Source organism: Pelodiscus sinensis, chromosome 23 (assembly GCF_052426305.1).
Source record: "Pelodiscus sinensis isolate ZL-2025 chromosome 23, ASM5242630v1, whole genome shotgun sequence".
NCBI classification, from domain to species: Eukaryota; Metazoa; Chordata; order Testudines; family Trionychidae; genus Pelodiscus; species Pelodiscus sinensis.
In genome coordinates this window covers 15,302,626-15,321,691 of record NC_143074.1, presented here as the reverse complement: position 1 = coordinate 15,321,691, position 19,066 = coordinate 15,302,626, and the positions used below count along the sequence as shown (strand labels likewise).

The window sequence follows — 19,066 nt, the reverse complement described above, 5'->3', positions numbered from 1 at the left end:
ATCAATATAGATGCTAGCCAGGGCAGTTCTCGCAGGCTCAAGGTCAGCTTATTGCCTTGATCGTTCTTTCTCATATCTATGTTTTCAGCTTACCCAGGGTCAGATGAGCCAGCATATCCGGGCCTTGTGTCGAGGCTTCAAAGACTATGCTGATTTTATTGCTCCTTCTCTGCCCTGTATGCAAGCACCTCAGAGGGGCAAACAAGATGGATGTGACAGAGGGGTGGCCTGTCTAGCTACAATTTGATAGCAGCCTTCAGCTTCCTGAAGGGAGGTTCCAAAGAGGCTGGAGAAAGGCTGTTCACAGTAGTTATGGATGGCAGAACAAGGAACAATGGTCTCAATTTGCAGCTGGAGAAGTCCAGGTTGGATATTAGCAAAAACTATTTCACTAGGAGAGTGGTGAAGCCCTGGAATGAGTTACCTAGGGAAGTAGCGGAGTTTCCATCCCTAGAGATTTTTAAGTCTCTGCTTGACAAAGCCCTGGCTGGGTTGATTTAGTTGGAATTGGTCCTGCCTTGGGCAGAGGGCTGGACTTGATGACCTTCTGAGGTCTCTTCCAGCTCTATGGTTCTATGATTCCTGTAATGTGTGCCCTTGTAACTTTTTGTTACAGTGAGAACAGCAGGGAGCTTACTGCGCACTCCCCTGGCTCTAGCAGCCATCCGGCTCACACAGATCCACACGCAAAAATGGACAAGGGAAGATATGTTTAAGAAACAGATGGAGTAGACAGAGGAATATGTTCCTAGAGGAGAGGATAGCGGAGTGGCAGGAGAGGAGAGTGTGCAGGAAATTGCAAGTAATCAGCAGGAGAATGTCTTTTCATCCCTGATGGCTGTGATGGAGTGCCTTGTGGTGAGCTTGGAGAGGAACCCTCCACTCCCACCATGCAGAACTACTTTCCCTCTTTGCCCAGTTCCATAGCCTCCAGGACATGGTGGGAGGGGGAGGGAAGGAGGGATACTCAAGGGCAACCTCACACTCAATCTCCAAGGCCTCAGGAGGCAGAAGGCTGTCCTTCTGATTTCCCCTCCCCCTCTTTTGGTCCCACCATGGACTTCTTTTCTGTCTTTGCCGTCTTCACTAAATTAAAAATGCATTATCTCTGAACAGCATTGTCTTTATGCTTGTATTGCAGGGGTGGGTGGGAGATTATAGGCAAACACACTGAATGCAGAGGCACCTTGTTAAGAGCAGTGTGCATGACTCTCAAAACTGGCCATTTGTAAAATTTAATTTCGAAGCCTCTCTGATTTGCACTGTTCCGTGCTGTGCTCTCCTTGTCAACTTGGTGTCTGGCTGCTCAAAATCTCAGGCTGGGCACTCTCCCTCAGCTTCGCACCCTGCCAGATAACTTTCCCCTTTGGTCTCAGAAATATTATGGAGCATATAGTAGGCTGCCACCACAAGGGCTATGTTGCATTTGCTGAGATCTAACCCTGTCAGTAGACTCTTAAACCTTCTATCAAGGCTGTTCCCCACTCTGGCACTTCAAGACTGGGAGAAAGTATGATAGTGTGTGTGCTGGCTGATGCTGGGTAAGTTTCTGAGAGATGCCATGCTCTAAGACAGGGAAAGCTATCGTGGTCTGTTGTGTACCTCCTCCTCTGCAGAGAAGGGGTACTGGGACAGAGGGACAACCTGACATCAGCGCTCCTCTGTTCCCCCTCCACAGAGGCAGTAGGAGAGTCCTGGGAGCAGCTCGGCTGCAGGATGGAGTAAGGTGGGGAAGGGGCAGCTGAACACGAGCTGCTGTATGCTCTTCTAACCAGCTGAACAGACTGGATAGAAATGCTGGGTGGGCCACATGTGGCCCACAGGCCATATTTTGCCCACCCATCTAGCCCAATAACCTGTCTTCTGATTGTGGCCAGAACCCCATAGGGTTCAGAGGGAATGAAGAGAATGAACAATTATCCAGTGAGCCATCCCCATTGACTAGTCCCAAGTTCTGGCAGTCAGAGGCTTACATCATTCATTTACGGAAGATTCTGTACTTGTTGATCTCTGTCAAAATAAGCCATTATATGCCACTTACTGAAGATTATTATTTAGCCTGAAGAAACTGAAAAAGCACCTGGAGCATTTGATCATGTCAGTTCACTGTTTGCAATAAATTCACATATTAATAATCCTTTGAATTCTTTTTTGAGTTGTAATCACTTTGTTGACCAAAAAATAAAATAAAATAAATAAAAGCAGAAATCTTGTGTGTGTGTTTATATAATCCCCAGGTACCTTTTGTCCAAAATCTTAATTGTAAATATTACAGGAACATAGATGTATATAGTATTAAATAAATTGCTTTTGAGGGGGCAGGAAATGAGAGAGAAACAAGAGGGAGTTGTTTTAAAAAGTACCTGGGTCTAACCTCTAGGAGAATAGGGGCTGCCTGAAAGCAATGGCAGATCCTTATCCATCACAGGACTTTCTAAGACCACTGTAACATTAGCAAAAATACTCACATTTCTCTTCTTTTAAGATGCACAGTACTTTGCCCCTCATTAAAATACTTCTCCCTTTCAGCTAACGAGGGAGTCTATTATGATAAAGCTGTAGTAGTTCTTTTGAACCCAGCTATGAGCAAGCCAACAGAACACTCCCTTGGTTTCATCTTTGCAGACGAACTGAGGCAAGAGAGAAGTTACATTACTTTAATTGATACTTTTAAAAGCGTATCTCAGATAATGAGACCAGTTTGGAATTTTTTTTCTCCCTAAACAATGTTTGATCATTTTATGGTAGCTGAATTCTCAACTTGGACAAAACAGCATCAGTTGATCAAAAGACCAGGTTCTCCAATTTATTTACTTATTTATTTTCTTTTGCTGAACTAGGTTTTAGAGCTTTCAATTATTAAGAAAGCCAGATATCATATATTGTTCTAGATTCCGATTTAATTAAAACATTTGATACTTTTAAAAAATATATTCCCCACGCCTGTTCCAACTCACTAGAATGCTTAAGCAACAAGTACTGTACCCCATCTGTGGAGGTAACAGATGTTATCCCATTACTTTTCTTCCTTCAAAGTATTACATTTGTCCTCTTGTCCTGCACCCTCTGCTCTACACTATGAGATAAGATTGAATTTATTAAGGTAGATTTCTTACCACCCAGTGTTATAAAGTCGAAGGTTCGTGTCCCCACATGCAGAAGAATTCAATTCAGTTTGAAGTACCATGTCCCTACTAGGGAGACTGCTATCAACTTTGAGAACAATGCACTGTGGGCAGCCAGCTTTTTCTCTTCTCCCTTCTCTCCCCCATATACAGCATCTCTGCAGAGCAGGATAGTTTTCTCTGTCTGGAAGAGACTGTGCGTGTCATCTCTCAGAAACTTAGCCAGCACCAGTCAGCGCACACACTGTCACACACTTTTCCAGTCTCTGTGCTACCAACACACGAGCAATTGGTGTTGCAAAGTCTCTGACACACACAGTCTCTCTCTCCTTGATCTCACCAGCCCTTCCCCTTCTGCCCAAGGCTCTCCCCTTTCTAGGGCCCCGAGCCAGCCCCTGACGTCTTAGCAAAATGCATTGAGTGGTGCTCCCACGAAAATTATTGCCCATTCCTGACTAGATAGATCATTAGTTTCACTCTATATGGCTAAACTTATCTTCTTAGCATTTTACTAGTAAAGAGCTTAGCTTCTCACCAACCAATTGGATTTTCCCAAATCTGAAAGTTGTATGGAGGAGTTGCTGTAATAGTGCTTTTGAATAAGAGGAATCCTGGCTAAGTGGCTGATACGATGACTATTCTTAATACTGTTCAATGTGTCAGCATTCAGGTACAACAGGTATTTGCATATTTTAATCTGACAGCTGTTACTGGTTAGCATTTTGTCAGCTAAACGCTAAACAACTGTTAGCAGCAGCTTGTGGGGTGATGATCATTTGAAAAGATCAGAATAAAAGAAACTTCTGGGATGGTTTTTATTGAAACAGTATGGTTACAATTGGAGAACACATTATTTGGAGTAATGTGATACCAGTATGCATGCAAAAACCCTAATGAAAAGTTTAGAGTGTTTGTGACTAATAAAAAAAAAAAAGTCTTATAGCACCTTATCTACACAGCACCCTAAACTCGAAATAAAATATGCAATTTGTGCAATGCACATTGTGTATCTTATCTCGATTCTATTTTGAAATAGCTTATTTTGAAATTTGGTGCATCTACACAGTGCCAAATTTTGAAATAACTTGCTATTTTGAGACATTTCTTAATCCTCATGCCATGAGGTTTACCGGGATGGCGAAATAGCACGCCCGTTATTTCAAAAAATATTTCGAAATAGCAGGCGGCTTGTGCAGATGCGGGGTAGCTATTTAGGGATAAATCCAGTATCCCAAAATAGCAGTGCAGTGTAGACGGACCCTTAGAGACAAACCAAAAGTATATATAGATAGTACCATGAGCTTTCATGGGCACAACTCACTTCTTCAGATGATGAATCAGTTAGTCACATCTTTGCTATAATAAGTTGTCACTCATGAGATGGCTCATTGGTCTGTTCCTTCAAGATGCTTGGCATCTATTGAAATTAATGAGTTGAAAGCACTTCACGTATCACAGTAGATGCTGAGTGCCTCGTTTGATTGGACCCTAGGGAACCACACTGTAACACTCTTTCCTGAAAAGTAAAGGAAGGAATCTTTCTTATCATGTAACATACCTTCTGAATGATGCTTAGAAGAAGTAGATGAACTAAATCATAGACTTCTTGAACTGGTTTCACTCTACTCCCTACTTGAATTGAATCCATTCTTGACTGATATATTGTAAATGTTCCAGAAACTTGAGCTACAGAAGCCCAATATTTTTTTCAGCATCCAGGAGAGTGTGAGTTGGTTTTTGAACTGTGTAAAAATACCACATGTGTTTATTAATGTGAAGGCTATGATTGTTTCCAATATTTTTTTAAGTAATACTAATTACTATTTATACAAGTGTTTCAAATCACCTTTTTTCATGAAATGATGGAATTGTGCCAACAAAAGTGCATATGTTCTGAAATACCATATATCCGTGGGGGGCATCTTGTATCCTGTGGGCCAGATGCAGCCCATTGAGGCTTTATGTGATGCAAGACATTTTTTCACCGTTGCTCTCACATAGGGTTCCCAGGTTCCACTAGTTTTTTTTCTATTTAGTTTTTTTCCCTGCCAGTATTTCTAAGGTGACACGCACATAAAGCAAGGGCATGTGAAGTAAGTTGTGTGCTGACTGCACACAAAGTTGACTGTAAAAGCTATGTGCTTCCTCTGCAATTGATCAAATTGCTGCTATGGTTCAGTTGGCACACCCTGCAAATTTTAGGTATGCAAGCACAGTTAGCTAAACTACCTTATCCTGGGAGACCGTCTTGGTTATGACAATCTTGCTGCTCACTGAGATGGATGGCCACTCATGCGGTTCACTCATTAGCCTAGATTATCCATCGTTGCCATGTATAATAGTGCTACTGAGAGCAAAATAAAGGCTTTGAGCTATTGCATGCCAAAGTGAACAAATGGAGGTTGGACAATCCATAAACTAACAGAATAATACTTTGTGAAATGTACGTATATTTTGCACTGTCTTAAACGTTATTTCACCCTGTGATTAAAGACAGCCTAATTACCCATTGTTGTCAGCTTTCACAAATTTGTTTTGAATCTTATGTTGTTTGATGTCTTTCTTTAAAGATCATTTTCCAGGAGTCAGGTGACTGCAGGAGAAGCTCATCTTTTTTAAAGAGAATTTCTATCCCTTGTGGTTGCCTAGAAATCCTTGAAAGCACTTTCAAGGCACAGAGATGAAAAGTCAAATGAAAAAGACAATAGTTTTAAAAAAAAGAAAAAGAAAAAAAAGAAAATAAACTTGATTTTTTTAAAAGTCTGATTCATTACTTTTGAATCATTTTGGTGACATTAGTGGTTTATATTCAGTCTACCGGCTAATTCCTATACAGAAAATTTCTGAAAATAGAATGGCAAGCAATTTTTTAAATTAGTTCCTACAATAACTGAACTGTGATAATTTTATGCGGGGAAAAAGGAACTTTCTAGAAAGCTCATGAAACTAATAGGGATGTTAGCCTGGGCTCATCGGTTAACCCACATGGTTACATCCCTTCAGCTCCCCGCTGCCCCTGTATCAGAGGCAGGGAAGGGGAGGGAGGAGCTGGTGCTCATGGGGCGCTGTCTTTTAAGCTTTTCAACTTTTTTAGCTTTTAACCCAGCTCCCCGTGGGCACTGGCGCCTGTGGAGCTGCCTGCCCCCTCATGCTGCTGGCTCGGATACAGAGACTGCAGCACGGGAGGTGGAGCTGTTGCATGCAGGGAGCTGGCTCCTGCAGAGTCAGCAGAGCGGGGTCAGGCCGGAGCTGGTACTTTTTTTGGGGGAGGCCATTTAAAAAACAGCTCCCCATGAGTACCGATTCCCATGGAGCCTCCTCCTCCCCTATGCTTCTGCCTCTGATAGAAACATCACGGGGCACTGGGGAGTCTGGCAGGAGCCAGTACATGTGGGAAGCTGGCTCCCCATGCGTGCCAGCTCCCATGGAGCCACCTGTTCCTCCCCCCCCCCCCCCCATGCTGCTTCTTCTGTATCCGAGGCAACAGTCTGGGGGAGGGAGGGTCTGTGTGCCTGCCCTCTGCATGTGAATGTGTAACTACTGGAAATTTCAGTGATTACATTCACAAAAATATTATTTTGAAAAGCAGAGAACTATTATAGAACTTTTTATGGTCCTCCATTTTGAAATGAGAGTTGCTGTCATGGAACTTTAGGAGGTATATGTGTGCATTGTAAGTGTACATTTATGTATATATACCATATTATCTATTGTATGTATTACCATATTTTCCGGCGTATAAGGCGACTGGGCATATAAGATGATCCCCTAATTTTCCAGTTAAAACATAGGTTTTGGCCTATACTCGCCATATAAGACTACCCCCCCTTCTGAGGCAACACCATTTAATAACATCAGATTTGATTTAAATAATTTTAATTAAAATGGTTTTGACTTACCGGTACTTAAAATCCTTCAAAATCCTCATCATGTTCATCCTCTGACATCATAAGTCATCAATGACATCTTGTGGTACATTTGTAAGACAGTCATCATATGGATCTAATTCCGAATCAGATGGTGTGGCTTCAGCTTCGGCTTCCCCTTCATCTTGCCACAAGAAGTCGTCCTCCATACCATCCAAAGAATTTGATATGCCACACTTCTTGAAAGACTTGATTACTGTTTCTGCATCAATATCATTCCAGGCTTTTATGACAAAGTTACACAAAATATCCAATTGTGGCGCACGCATGTTTCCTCCTTTTGTGAATGATTTTTCGCCGCTAACCATCCACTCATTCCACTGTTCTCGAATGCGATCTTTAAATGACTTGTTTAGGCATACATCCAGTGGCTGTACCAATGATGTCAATCCTGCAGGAATAACTGCCGCATCTGTGTTTATTCTTGCCAGCCTTTTCTTTGTGCTGGTAGTTAAATGAGCCCTGAACATATCCCACACCAGTAGGCTACGTTCTTGACGAAGTCCACCTGGTCGCCTACTCCATACATTATCAAGCCATAGCGTTACCCCTTCTTCATCCATCCAGCCTTTTTCATTCACATGTACAAAAACTCCAAGAGGGAACTTGATTTTCGGCATTGTTTTTCTTTTAAAAATAATCATTGGTCTTAGTTTGGCGCCATCAGCTGTACATGCTAGTACCACTGTAAAACTGGACTTCTCATGTTCTGTTGCTTTAATTAACACTGTTTTTGCACCTTTTGGATTAACAGTTTTATTTCCAACCATATCGAAATTCATAGGAGTTTCATCCATATTTCCGATCTGACTTAACGCATAGCCATGTTTCTTGCGCTGTTGTAATACATATCGATGGAAAAGACTTACTTTGCCGTCAAGATCTGCTGGTAATTTTTGTGCAATTTTGGTCTTTTGCCTAGTACCAGATTATGCCTTTCCAAGAACCTAGTACACCAGGATACAGTGGCCTTAAATCCTTTGTTGTGATCTGGGTTAGATTTGGCCCACTGAAGTGCAAACATACGTATTTTGTTTCGTGTCACTACATAACCATATTGACGATGCTCATGCACCATGTCTGCTACGTGCTTTTCAAGTTCTGACCAATGTGGGGTGCCTCTTCTTAATGCACACATACTACTTGGCATACTCTTTAATGCATCTTCATTTGCTTTCCAGTCTCGGACCATCTTTTCTGTTACTCCATATTGACTTGCAGCAGCACAGTTATTATGTTCCTTGGCAAAGTTTACAACTTTCAGCTTGAAACTGGCTTCAAATTTCCTTCTTCTTGCTGGAGCCATGATGGGGTCTTTTCTACCAGCCATTTGTTGTACACCTACTTACAGAACGTCCCTAATCTTTTAGGCCGCTGGATGTGCGGTAATACAGTATTGTAGCTTCAGCTACCTACAGAACGTCCCTGTGCTGATACTGTATGTACCACGCTGAACCAGTCCCGGCAAGCGGTGTATTCTATTAATGCATACAAAGCCTGCTCGGATTTGCTGAGTCAGAGAGGCGGGCTATTACAACCTTTGCCAATCCGAGCAGGCTTTGTATGCATTAATAGAATACACCGCTTGCCGGGATTGGCTCAGCGTGGTACATACAGTATCAGCACAGGGACGTTCTGTATGTAGCCGAAGCTACAGTATGTTTATACCCGGCGTATAAGACGACCCCCGATTTTTGGGGGATATTTTTTAGCATAAAAAGTCGTCTTATACGCCGGAAAATACAGTAACTTTCATCCCTGTATTTGTGAATAGTTATGTATTGGAATTACCTTCAGTCTTGGTTCTGTTATTCAGAACCTGTGACTAGGGAAACATTTTCCCCAGTCTTTTTGGTTCAAAAATGAGTTGTTCACACTAGTGTATGTGATGCTTAAATAATATATAAATGCAATTGGATTGGAACTGTCAGTCAGTTTTATTAACTTTGACCCTTTCTCTCATTAGAAAGATGTTTTTTAAATATTTAATGGGCCTCTATAGATTTGACAGTTGGGTCTGTGTTCCTGGAAGCATAGAATGGTTGATGTGTGTGTAATATAATATACCTAATTAACAAAAGTCACTGAATTACTGGGAACCAGCCTTCAAGGATATAGTTTGTTTTCTGGAATAATAATTTTTAAAAAAATGGTACACACTTTTCTTGTACATGGCCCGTAAGTGTGTAATACAACAGGAGGTCTCTGAATAGTATCCTATTTTAAAATGGTAATAGGGTTGCCAGGTGTTCGGTTCTGAACTGGACAGTCCAGTATTTGAGCTTTCTGTCTGGGAAACAAATTGAGAAAATATAAATATCTGGTATTTTCTAAATAAGATGTAGTGTAGATTGTGATGTAATGTCAGGTGTGTCTGGTATTTTTGTTGAAACCATCTGGCAACCCTAAATGGTAATGCGTAAGAATTAATCTGTAATAGTACCATTTTCTGCTCTGTCTTTTGAACAGGTGGCCAAAATGATTTCATTTGGGTAAAATACCTGTTGTGCCACTCTGCACAGTGAGCATAACTCTTCCAGAGTGTGTCAGCAGGGATAAAATGGCTGAGTTTGCACTGAGCGTAATAAGTTGCAATGAAGAAGAGGAAAGGGAATGTTCTTAGAGCCAAGAAGAGGTGTCCTGACAAACTATCTTTCTCTTTAAGTCCATAAAGCATTGTGCATATTGCATTCATTTCAAATTCTGGTAGTGGAGATTGAAAACTAATCCCCTGACATTTTGAAACATTGTCTTTCAAACTTGTAATGTCCCTTTCATTCATTGATTTCCCATTTTAGAAATTTGTAGGAGAGAAACAAATTTGAACAAAATTCATTGGTCTGAGATGAGTTTAGAGCAATATCATATCGCTCCTTTTCACTAGCTGAGAGTAGTTCTGCTTTTATTAAGACTGCTATACATCTTTGTCTGTGTCATAGTGCTGTATAAATCACATAGCAAATCGACCAAGTAAATCAGGAAGCTGTTAAAAAGCAATATGGATGCTCTAAACACTGACATTTAAGTCTTATTGGCTCACTCGCTAGCTTCATTCATTTTTATAGCAGTTTTCAAGGAGATAATTTCAATTGGTATTTTCTCATTTTCAGTCAGTACACTGTAGAATGGTGGTATGTAAGTGGATTTTATTTTTTGAGCATTGTTAGGTTATGCCTAGGGCCATACCAAATTCATGGTCTGTTTTGCTAAATTTCACAAAGGATTTAAAAACAACATAAGTTTAATGATTTCAGCTATTCAAATCTGAAATTCCACAGTGGTGGTGTTATAAGGGTCTAGCCCAAAAAGGAGTGTCTCAGGATTATTGTATGGGAGATTGCAGTATTGCTACCCTTACTTCTGAGGTAGTGCTGGTGACAGCACTGTCTTCAGAGCTGGGGAGTAGCAGCTGCTGTCTGGAATCCCAGCTCTGAAGGTACAGTTACTGTGAACAGCAGTGCAGAAGTAAGTAATGGTACAGGATTGCTACCCTTCTGTGCTGAGGCCTCCAAAACTGGGCCCTCAGCACCTGCTGTTCTCTGACTGCCCAGATTTGAAAGCAGCGCAGAAATAAAGGGGGCAATAGCGCAACACCCACTAAAATAACTTGCAACATCTCCCTCCCACAACTCCCTTTTGGGTCAGAAAGCCCCCAATTTGAGAGACATTGGTTTTCCCCATTAAATCTCTAAAGTGTAGAGTAAGAGCACACAAAAGATTAGATTTCGTTGAGGGATACCAGATTTCACGGACCATGGTACATTTTTCATTACTGAATTTGAAGGACCCAAGTTATGGCCTGGATGCTATGACTTTTGTATGTGGTAGTCATGTGTTTAGTTTCCCTAAATTGTAAAATAGCTGACCTCTTCCAAACAAATGTACAGACACTTTCACAAAACATGGATACAGAACTGCTGATATAGAAGGAATTCCATTTGACTAAAATTGAATAAAGATCTGGTACTTGACACTACAGAGAGAGATCTCCCGGATTCGATTTAGAGGGTTTTAAGGGGGTTAAGAAGCAGGTAATTGACTAATCATGTACACAATTAGTTGATAATTAATTTGCTGCTCAGATGTAGTAGGAATTGGGAGAAATTGGCTGCCTCTGGATTTAGATCAACTTGGACACTATACTATCCTTAATTAATTTGCATCTGTAACTTATTAAACACTACAGTTTTTAATGAAGACTCGCCTAAAAGTGTTGTCTAGCAGAAATTACAATATTGGTCACAGATAATTCACATAGATAAAGCCGCCTATAAAACTAGTATGGTGACTTCAGATAGGAAGAAAATTCAGAATGCCTGGTTGTTGGTAAGAGAGAATGTTCTAGGGTTTTATGCACAATACTGGCTTTCAGAAGATATTGATTCTGTTACTGGGTTACCTGTGGAACTGCTATGTTATGTTGGCAAGCTACTGTGACAGTTTCCTTGTCTATAAAATAAAAATATCTACCTTCCTCATAGGCCTGTTATAAAGCATAAATTGAATTTAATGTTTATAAAGTTCTTGACTGGAAGGTGCTATAAAGTACGAAGTATTAGATACTGTCTAACTAGTAGCAAGTAACTTCTGTGTTACTAACGATGTAGGTGATAAAAGTTTGAAATGTACAGAATATTGCAGTTGGGCAAAGGGGAGGATTTTTAATGTACTGTCTCTTTGCTGATTTCACTTTACTCTTTAGTTGCAGTACCATGCAGGATTAGCATCTGGCCTTTTGAATCAACAGTCTTTGAAACGTTCAGCCAACCAGATGGGAGTATCTGCAAAACGGAGACCAAAAGCACAACCTACAACCCTTGTTTTACCACCTCAGTAAGTAATGAAACATTTTTTAGAGTGTTTATTGTATGATTTTTATTTTTAACTTAAAAAATTAACCTGGTAACAGTAAGAGGCTTTTGCTATGGGCTTGCTCTATAGAAGAACAATACAAGTAATTGGATAGGAACTCTGGGTACCATGAAAACAATGTATTGCTGCCTGTCATTCTTGCTGAATGTATTTTTGGATTTTATCAGCAAATCTGAATTACAGGACTTCTCCTTTCCAGCTGGCCTTAAGGTTGAGGGTGTGTATGTGTTTGTTTTCCCCAAGATCAGATTGACATTGAAGCAAGATTCTCAATTAACTGATCAGTGATTAGGAGATTTGAGTAGATCTTTTCAGAAAGTCCTATAAGACTGGAGCCAAGAACTCTCCGGTGCTAGTATTTTCTTAAAAAATGTCTGTTCTCTGTCCATCTGTTCACCATATGTTAATTTTTCATTGGATTGAAATCTTCTTTACCAGTGACAGGACACCTAGAAAATGTTTAAGGACATAGACTGCCTAGAGTGTTGATGTCTATGTTGTGATGCCAAAAACACTGACACCACAACTAGGCTTATACACAAGTAAACTGCTTAAAATATTTAGTTACATATAAGATGATGATGATGATGATTATTTATTATTATTATAGGAAATGAAGAGTTAAGTGATTATTCAGGATATTGAACATACTTGTAGACTGCTGCCTTTCACACAGAACAAGATCCACTGGTGTATGATCCATTGCATTACCGACTATGGATTTTTTTAGTATAATCTGTATCTCTGTTGACACTGAAGTCTGCAGCTCTGAGTTTGTGCTGGACCCAAAGGGAATCCAAGCTTTCTTAAGATAAAGTGACATGAGAACAAAGTGCAGTCAGCAAAGTTTTCTCTTTGTATGGTATCTTCAAACACCTAGTGATCCAAAATCTATAAACTATTGTATTTCCTTACCAATATATCAATAACAGCATGGGTAAAAAGGCCTTGTTAGCAAGATTACATGATAAAGGGCCAAACATCACTCTTTTATCTCAGTGTAACTCTATTTAATGTCAGTGATAACTTGGGTAGACTTTGATTGAAAGTGTGCTTTTCTTTGACAGATGAGTTAAATTTATTGGTAACACAATATTCTGACCCATGAACAATAATTCTGGTAGAGAGCGACAGATTCCATTTTTAACAGTTGTACATGGACCAGAGTATTGATACCAATTCTTTCAACTTTATTATGATTCTTGTGATTTTTTTTTGGTGTTTTTGCCTGCAGAAGTTCTAGCTTCTGAAATCCTATAGGAAAATCTCAGCTTTGTTTTTTTTTAAACTTTCATGGTTGCAAAGGAAAGCCTGAAAATGTAGCCATCATATATTATGGGTAGAATACATCTTAGTGAAGTAAGTGAACTCTTAATTACAGTCACTATTATTTGTTCATTACTTTATTGCCACATTCAGCATCACTCTGGTGGAAAATATACTCTCTTTTAAGGGTCAGTGAACTATATTTCTCTTCTTCTCCACTTTACTTTCCCCTCCTCTTCCTTCATTAGCATTTTGTTTAGCATTTCTGTTCTCTCCCTTTTTCCTGTTCTTATGTCACTTGTCATTTCTTCTTTCTGAATTGTCTTCCTGCATCAACTTCCAATTTACATACTCTTACTCTTAGGCTTTACTTCCACTTCTGTCCCATTCTGCAACTAAAATATGCATAAAAAAGTTACAAAAGTATAAACATTATCATTAGGTTTCAGAATTAACATGTCAGTGACATTATTGATAGCAGGAAAGTTCACTTCTTGCAGGATGTCTGCAGAGTCATAAGAATAATCATACTGGGTCAGATCAAAGGTCCATCTAGTCCAGTATCCTGTCTTCAAACAGTGGCCAATACCAGATGCCTACCAAGTTTCTGTGATGCCTATCATTTCAATGTCCTCCTTTAAAATGAGGCACTCTAGTTCACCCACCTTATTATTTAGACTTTTAACGTTTGTGTATAAGCGCTTTAATGATTTGTTACTATTTATCTGTCTGCCATTTCCTGAGTATTGTATCTATTATACTTGATTCAAGTCTTAAGGGCTAGACATTTGTTGTTTTGTTAATGGAATTTGGGTATATGCAAGTTCTAAACACTTCCCATGGACCGCATACGTTCATCATGAGGGCTGGATCAGGCCCATTAATTGGATGTCTAACTTCTCTGACCAGTGATGAGAACAGAATTTTGCAAGTTTAAGAGGTGTTTGATTTGTTGGCAACTAGGTGGAGTTACCTGGTGTTGCTCGGTCCCGCTCCCCCCCGTGACCAGCTCTGCTTCCTGCTGGTTGCCCCTCCCTCCCCCTCCAGCCCTGCTGCTCCCTCCCCCCACCAGTTCTGCTTCCCGCCCCCCCCTTCCTCCCGGATGGTTCCTCCCTCCCGTTCCTGATCAGATGTGTCCGTTTTTGGGTTTTTTTAGACTACCTGGTAATCGTAGCTGCGGGGGGCAGGGCGGGTGCCCGAGCTGTTGTGCACGTGGGGGTAGGGCGAGTCCCGGATGGCACTGGGAACCGCAGGCAGTGGACACGTGACCTAGGATAGGTGGGGCTGCCCCTGCAGTGCAGCGCGGCGGGTTATTTTTTATTTTTACAGGTTGAGATCAGGCTGATCAGGTCCAAAAATACCTTTAAAACCTTCTCCTGGAGGAAAGGTTGTCCCATGTAAAGTTTGGTTGTGGTAGGTCTCATAGTGTCCAAGTTATTAGAGCACAAACATACAGACATTCTCCTTTATATATTAGATTTGGAAGATGGAGCTGTTTAAAATTGTGGCTTGCAGAACAGTAATAACTTGGGAACATCTCTTATCCAGATTCTTTCCTGTGTGTGATTACTGATTTAGGGTCAACAAAATAAACAGCAGCAATTGAAGAATTACTGAGATGAAAAGGATACATTATTAATACTTTTCAGTTGCATTGTGAAAGTTTCCTCTGTTATCTTTCCAGGTGCCCAAATGTTCTCAGGATTTTTTTGTTTGGTTGGTGGTTGTTTTTTTGGGGGGAAGGGGGGGGGGAGAGAAGAGAGTAAGGAGGAAGCATACTCAAATATGTTGCATATTGGGAGATCAGTTAAAGTCACAGTTGTATGCATAACAGCTGTGGTGTTATTGCAGACAATCTGCAGTCATCCTGGTTTCTGTAATAGTGAACACATAATTACATTTCCATGGATTAAAATGACTACGTGTGGAGCTACATCAATTAATCAATATTTGATGTGCTTGTTCTCTCTCATATTTTTGTTTTTACAGTCCATGTTTATACTCGGATACAAGATATCATATTAAACATAACAATGAAGTGACAAATAGCTTATTTTATCACAGTTGTGCTATAGTTTCATACATATGAGTTCTCCCTTCTCCTTTTTCCTCATTCCTCATAACAGCAGAAGTAGCATGAGAAAAATTTGCAGCAAAAACAAGATGTTTCCTTGAAAAGGCTTTTTAGGAAATAAAGAATACTTCCCACCACTTTGCTATTATTTATGCTATGGAAATTCAGATATGTTGTATCTATTGTATATTTGACCAATAAGCACTCTTTTTATTTTGGCAAATATTCTTGTTTCATCAAAAATATTAAATTAAATTAAATTATATTAAATTAAATTGCAGACCTTTAGTAGCATTAAGGTTTTAGTAACAATAAAATATCGTCCAGAGCAACAGTATTACCTAAAGATTTTTAGTTGCAAGGGGAGGAGATGAAACTAGCTGTCACTTAAGTTTGTTTTTTCAGGTCTTCAAATCTAAGTTGGAACAGACGGCAACACAGTAGTTTATTTGGAGTATGCAATCTGGTAGAACAAGCCACAGCATTCTTATCAGTGGTGTCCAAGGCATGAAGGCATCCAAGAAATGGAGTAATTTTGCAGTCCTCAACAATATGCATCATGGTTTGTGGCTGCCCACATTGACATAGTCAACTGTCCCTAAAACATCATTGAAATTCCATTGAAGCACAAATTCCATGCCCAGTATGAAACCAGTTCAGAGTGCTCCATTGCCTTTGCAGTAAATCAAACCCTGGTTAATGTTGAATGGGGTCTGAGACAAGATAATTATTTGTCACTTTCCCTGTAGACCATAAAGCTCAACATGCATCCTCTACTGTAAATTTCTCACATGATAAATTTTTCTGCAATGGGCAGCATGAGACAGACAGCCATGTGAAGTATTAAATTAATGGTAGATGTGTCATATCACACAGTTTTGTCATGAACTTTGTTATACTTTCCTCTCTACATCAGTCATTTTTTGTATGAAATGAGCAAGCCCATATTTGAACGCATTACTTGCCATTGAATAACTGCATGCCAAAGAGTGTGCAACATTTGGTGCCCCGTGTCATTCAGTTCAGTTTTCCAAGCAGGTTGTTGCAGATTTTGACCTTAGCTGCATTCTTTGTAAGATGGGCGTGATATTTATTTATTTTATTTAAAATATTTTGATCCTGCCCCTCTATTTAAAATATTCAAGGTGGCTTACAAAATTTAAAAAAACACAATAAATAAATTATATATATAAAGTAAAATACAGGACCCGGGGGGGGGGGGGAAGGGGACATAAAACCTGCTAAAACACCTCAAAAGGAGGTGCGCCACACACACACATCATAAAAGCACAGATAAAAAGGGTGGCCTTGGCCTGGTGCTGACACAGTACCAATGTTGGCACCAGGTGACTGTCCCAGGGGAGAGAATTCCATAGCCTAGGGGCAAAGGCTGAGAAGGCCCTGCTCCACATAGATGTCAACTTATCTGCATAAGTGGAAGAACACGGAGCAGAGCCTCTCCAGCAGTGCTTTATCTAAGCGCTTTATCCAAGATGACATCTCAGTGTAGTAGGCGTGAATCACGCTTTGCTCACTGGCCATTCAAAACTGTGCTCTTTGCACATTTGTGCATTATGTAAGTGTAAAACACTTGACAATCTTATTTCACTTGGTACTAGGAACCACCGATGACAAAATTGACTAGTTGCCATATTTGCATCCCAAATACATTCTAATATGTCAAAGGTGTGTGACTGAGTGCTGAGGCATATGTTTGTCTGCAGAAACGAACTTGAGACCAGGTTTATGGTAGGTCATTTAAATATAAATTGAGCAACATTGGAAGTTATGTTGATCCTTGTGGGAGGCTGTTGTTCTGTTGTCTCCAAGCTCTTGTTTTATCATTAATATGCACAATGAAATTGTAGTTTCTCAAACAGAAGCATTGCACATATTAACTAACTTGGCAGAGTTCTAGACAATTTCACCATGTGTCAAACCATATTGCATTCTGGTCAGATCAAGAAAAACAGAACTTGTCTTCAGCTTATGTTGGAATCCATTTGTGATGAAAATTGTAAGTGCTGGCACTTGATCGCATGTACTATGACCGTAGTGAAAATCAGCTTGCTCTGTTCCCAGACATGCCTTCCACAGATGCTGAAATTCTTTGCAAAATTGGATGCTTAAGTATCTTTTAAAGTGGATGCTTAGGAGAGAAATTGTCCGTAGCTCAAAGGCAAGTGTAGGTCTTTCCCAGGTTTCAACAAGGCAGTGACCTTTGCTTGGTTCTAGAATCTAGGCAGTCTAGATTCCCACAGAACCATGTTGAAATACCAGTCTAGCCCTTCCTGAGCACAAGCACCCAGATGGTTTGTGACAGAAAAGGAATGCAACAAAATAATTTTCTGAAGGCCTTTCATGGTGGCATTGTATCTCAAAGGCTAATCACATCTAATTAGTTCATAGCAAATGTAGCATCTACACTCCCTTGTGAAGCTGGCAGTTCAAAACTTGAATCTTCCAGATGTGGGTGGTGCATTGTGTTACCGCGCATCAAAAATAACTTATCTAAGGGTTTCTAAATTATTTTAGCAAGGTATATTTCAATCAAAATCTACTGCATATGTTTTTATGTCAGCATGTTTACTCAGTAACCCTTTCAGTCTTGTAAACCCTTATGTTTCTGGCATGCCACTGAGAAATTAATCTAAATATGTCTCCATAGTGCAGCTAAAAGTAGCTGATTAAAATATAGAGTAGTCCATTTATTTGAATCAGTTTTCATTAGAAAACTACCAGTAGAAAGAAGTAGTAATATTTTTTAGAGGAGCAAACAGTTGCAAAGAAAACAGAGTTGGTAGATTATTCATACTTTTCGACAATGTGAGTTTGGGCTGGACTGGTTTACTCTTAACATATTGAAGCATCAACATTACTTTTACGTGGTTATAAATTTGACTGAGAATGAGTGGTGTCAGAAGTTGAAGGTTTGTTTATTTAAAAGGAGGTATAGCCATGTATTTGTGCAACCATAATTTTTTTCTTATGGGAAACTTACAAACTTCTAGAAATCCCTACATTTAAAAGGCAGGCTACATACAATGTGAGGTAGAATGTAGGTGTTACCAGTTCTTCTTTGAGTTGTTGCAGATTCCATTCAAGTATGTGAAATCTATTTTTCAAACTTGCTGGTAAGTACATTTTAAAAGGACTAGTAAGTCTCTTCCCTCCTGTGAAAGAAACAGCGCCACTGTGCGACGTTAATTAAGTGCTAGTTGTTGTCGTGGATCTTCTGTTTGAGCACTTGATAACCTACTTTCTGTCCCACCTTTCTGAAAGGCAGCTTTATGCCTACATTAGTGTCACGACTTCACCTTACCCAAACATATATTAACCTGTATGCTAACCTTAACTGCAGTCAAATAGAGAGGAAAGCTTCTTCATACATTGAAAGTCAGATGATGTTTGGCATTCTACTTGGAAAGGACAAAGCTGTGTAGTAATTGATCTGGACTATGTCTTTTATGCAGCTCAAGTAAGGGGTTAGGCAGCTTCCATGCAGACAGTCTTTAAGTGGATTTCTTCCTACACTACTGCAGCATATGGAGTACCTCAGTATTCAGTAAATCAGCTCCAAGACTGGTAGCTCATTCAACTAGGTTCCAAGCCACTTTTGGTTTTGTTCCTCAGTGCTCCTTCTATAATAAAGCTCATGATACGATATATATATTTGTTTCTAAGGTGTCATAGGGCTACTCATTCTTTCTGTAATAGACATTTGCACAGCAGCCACATGGTATACAGATTTTGAGAAGGTTTTTTTACAACCAGTCTTGAGTTCATATTTGAGCCCCACCTCC

At 39.9% G+C, this 19,066-nt stretch overlaps 1 protein-coding gene across 2 annotated transcripts in view; it reads left to right on the top strand.

The window, feature by feature from the left end:
- MED27 (mediator complex subunit 27) overlaps nt 1–19,066 on the top strand; it is a 248,908-nt gene that overhangs the window by 84,021 nt on the left and 145,821 nt on the right. For both annotated transcript variants that reach the window (XR_012897207.2, XM_075905682.2), the window contains exon 3: nt 11,754–11,884. Coding sequence is in view for 1 of the 2 variants with exons in the window: in XM_075905682.2 (XP_075761797.1) it covers nt 11,754–11,884 (131 nt within the window). In the remaining variant the exon portion in view is untranslated. The remainder of the gene's footprint in view (nt 1–11,753; nt 11,885–19,066) is intronic.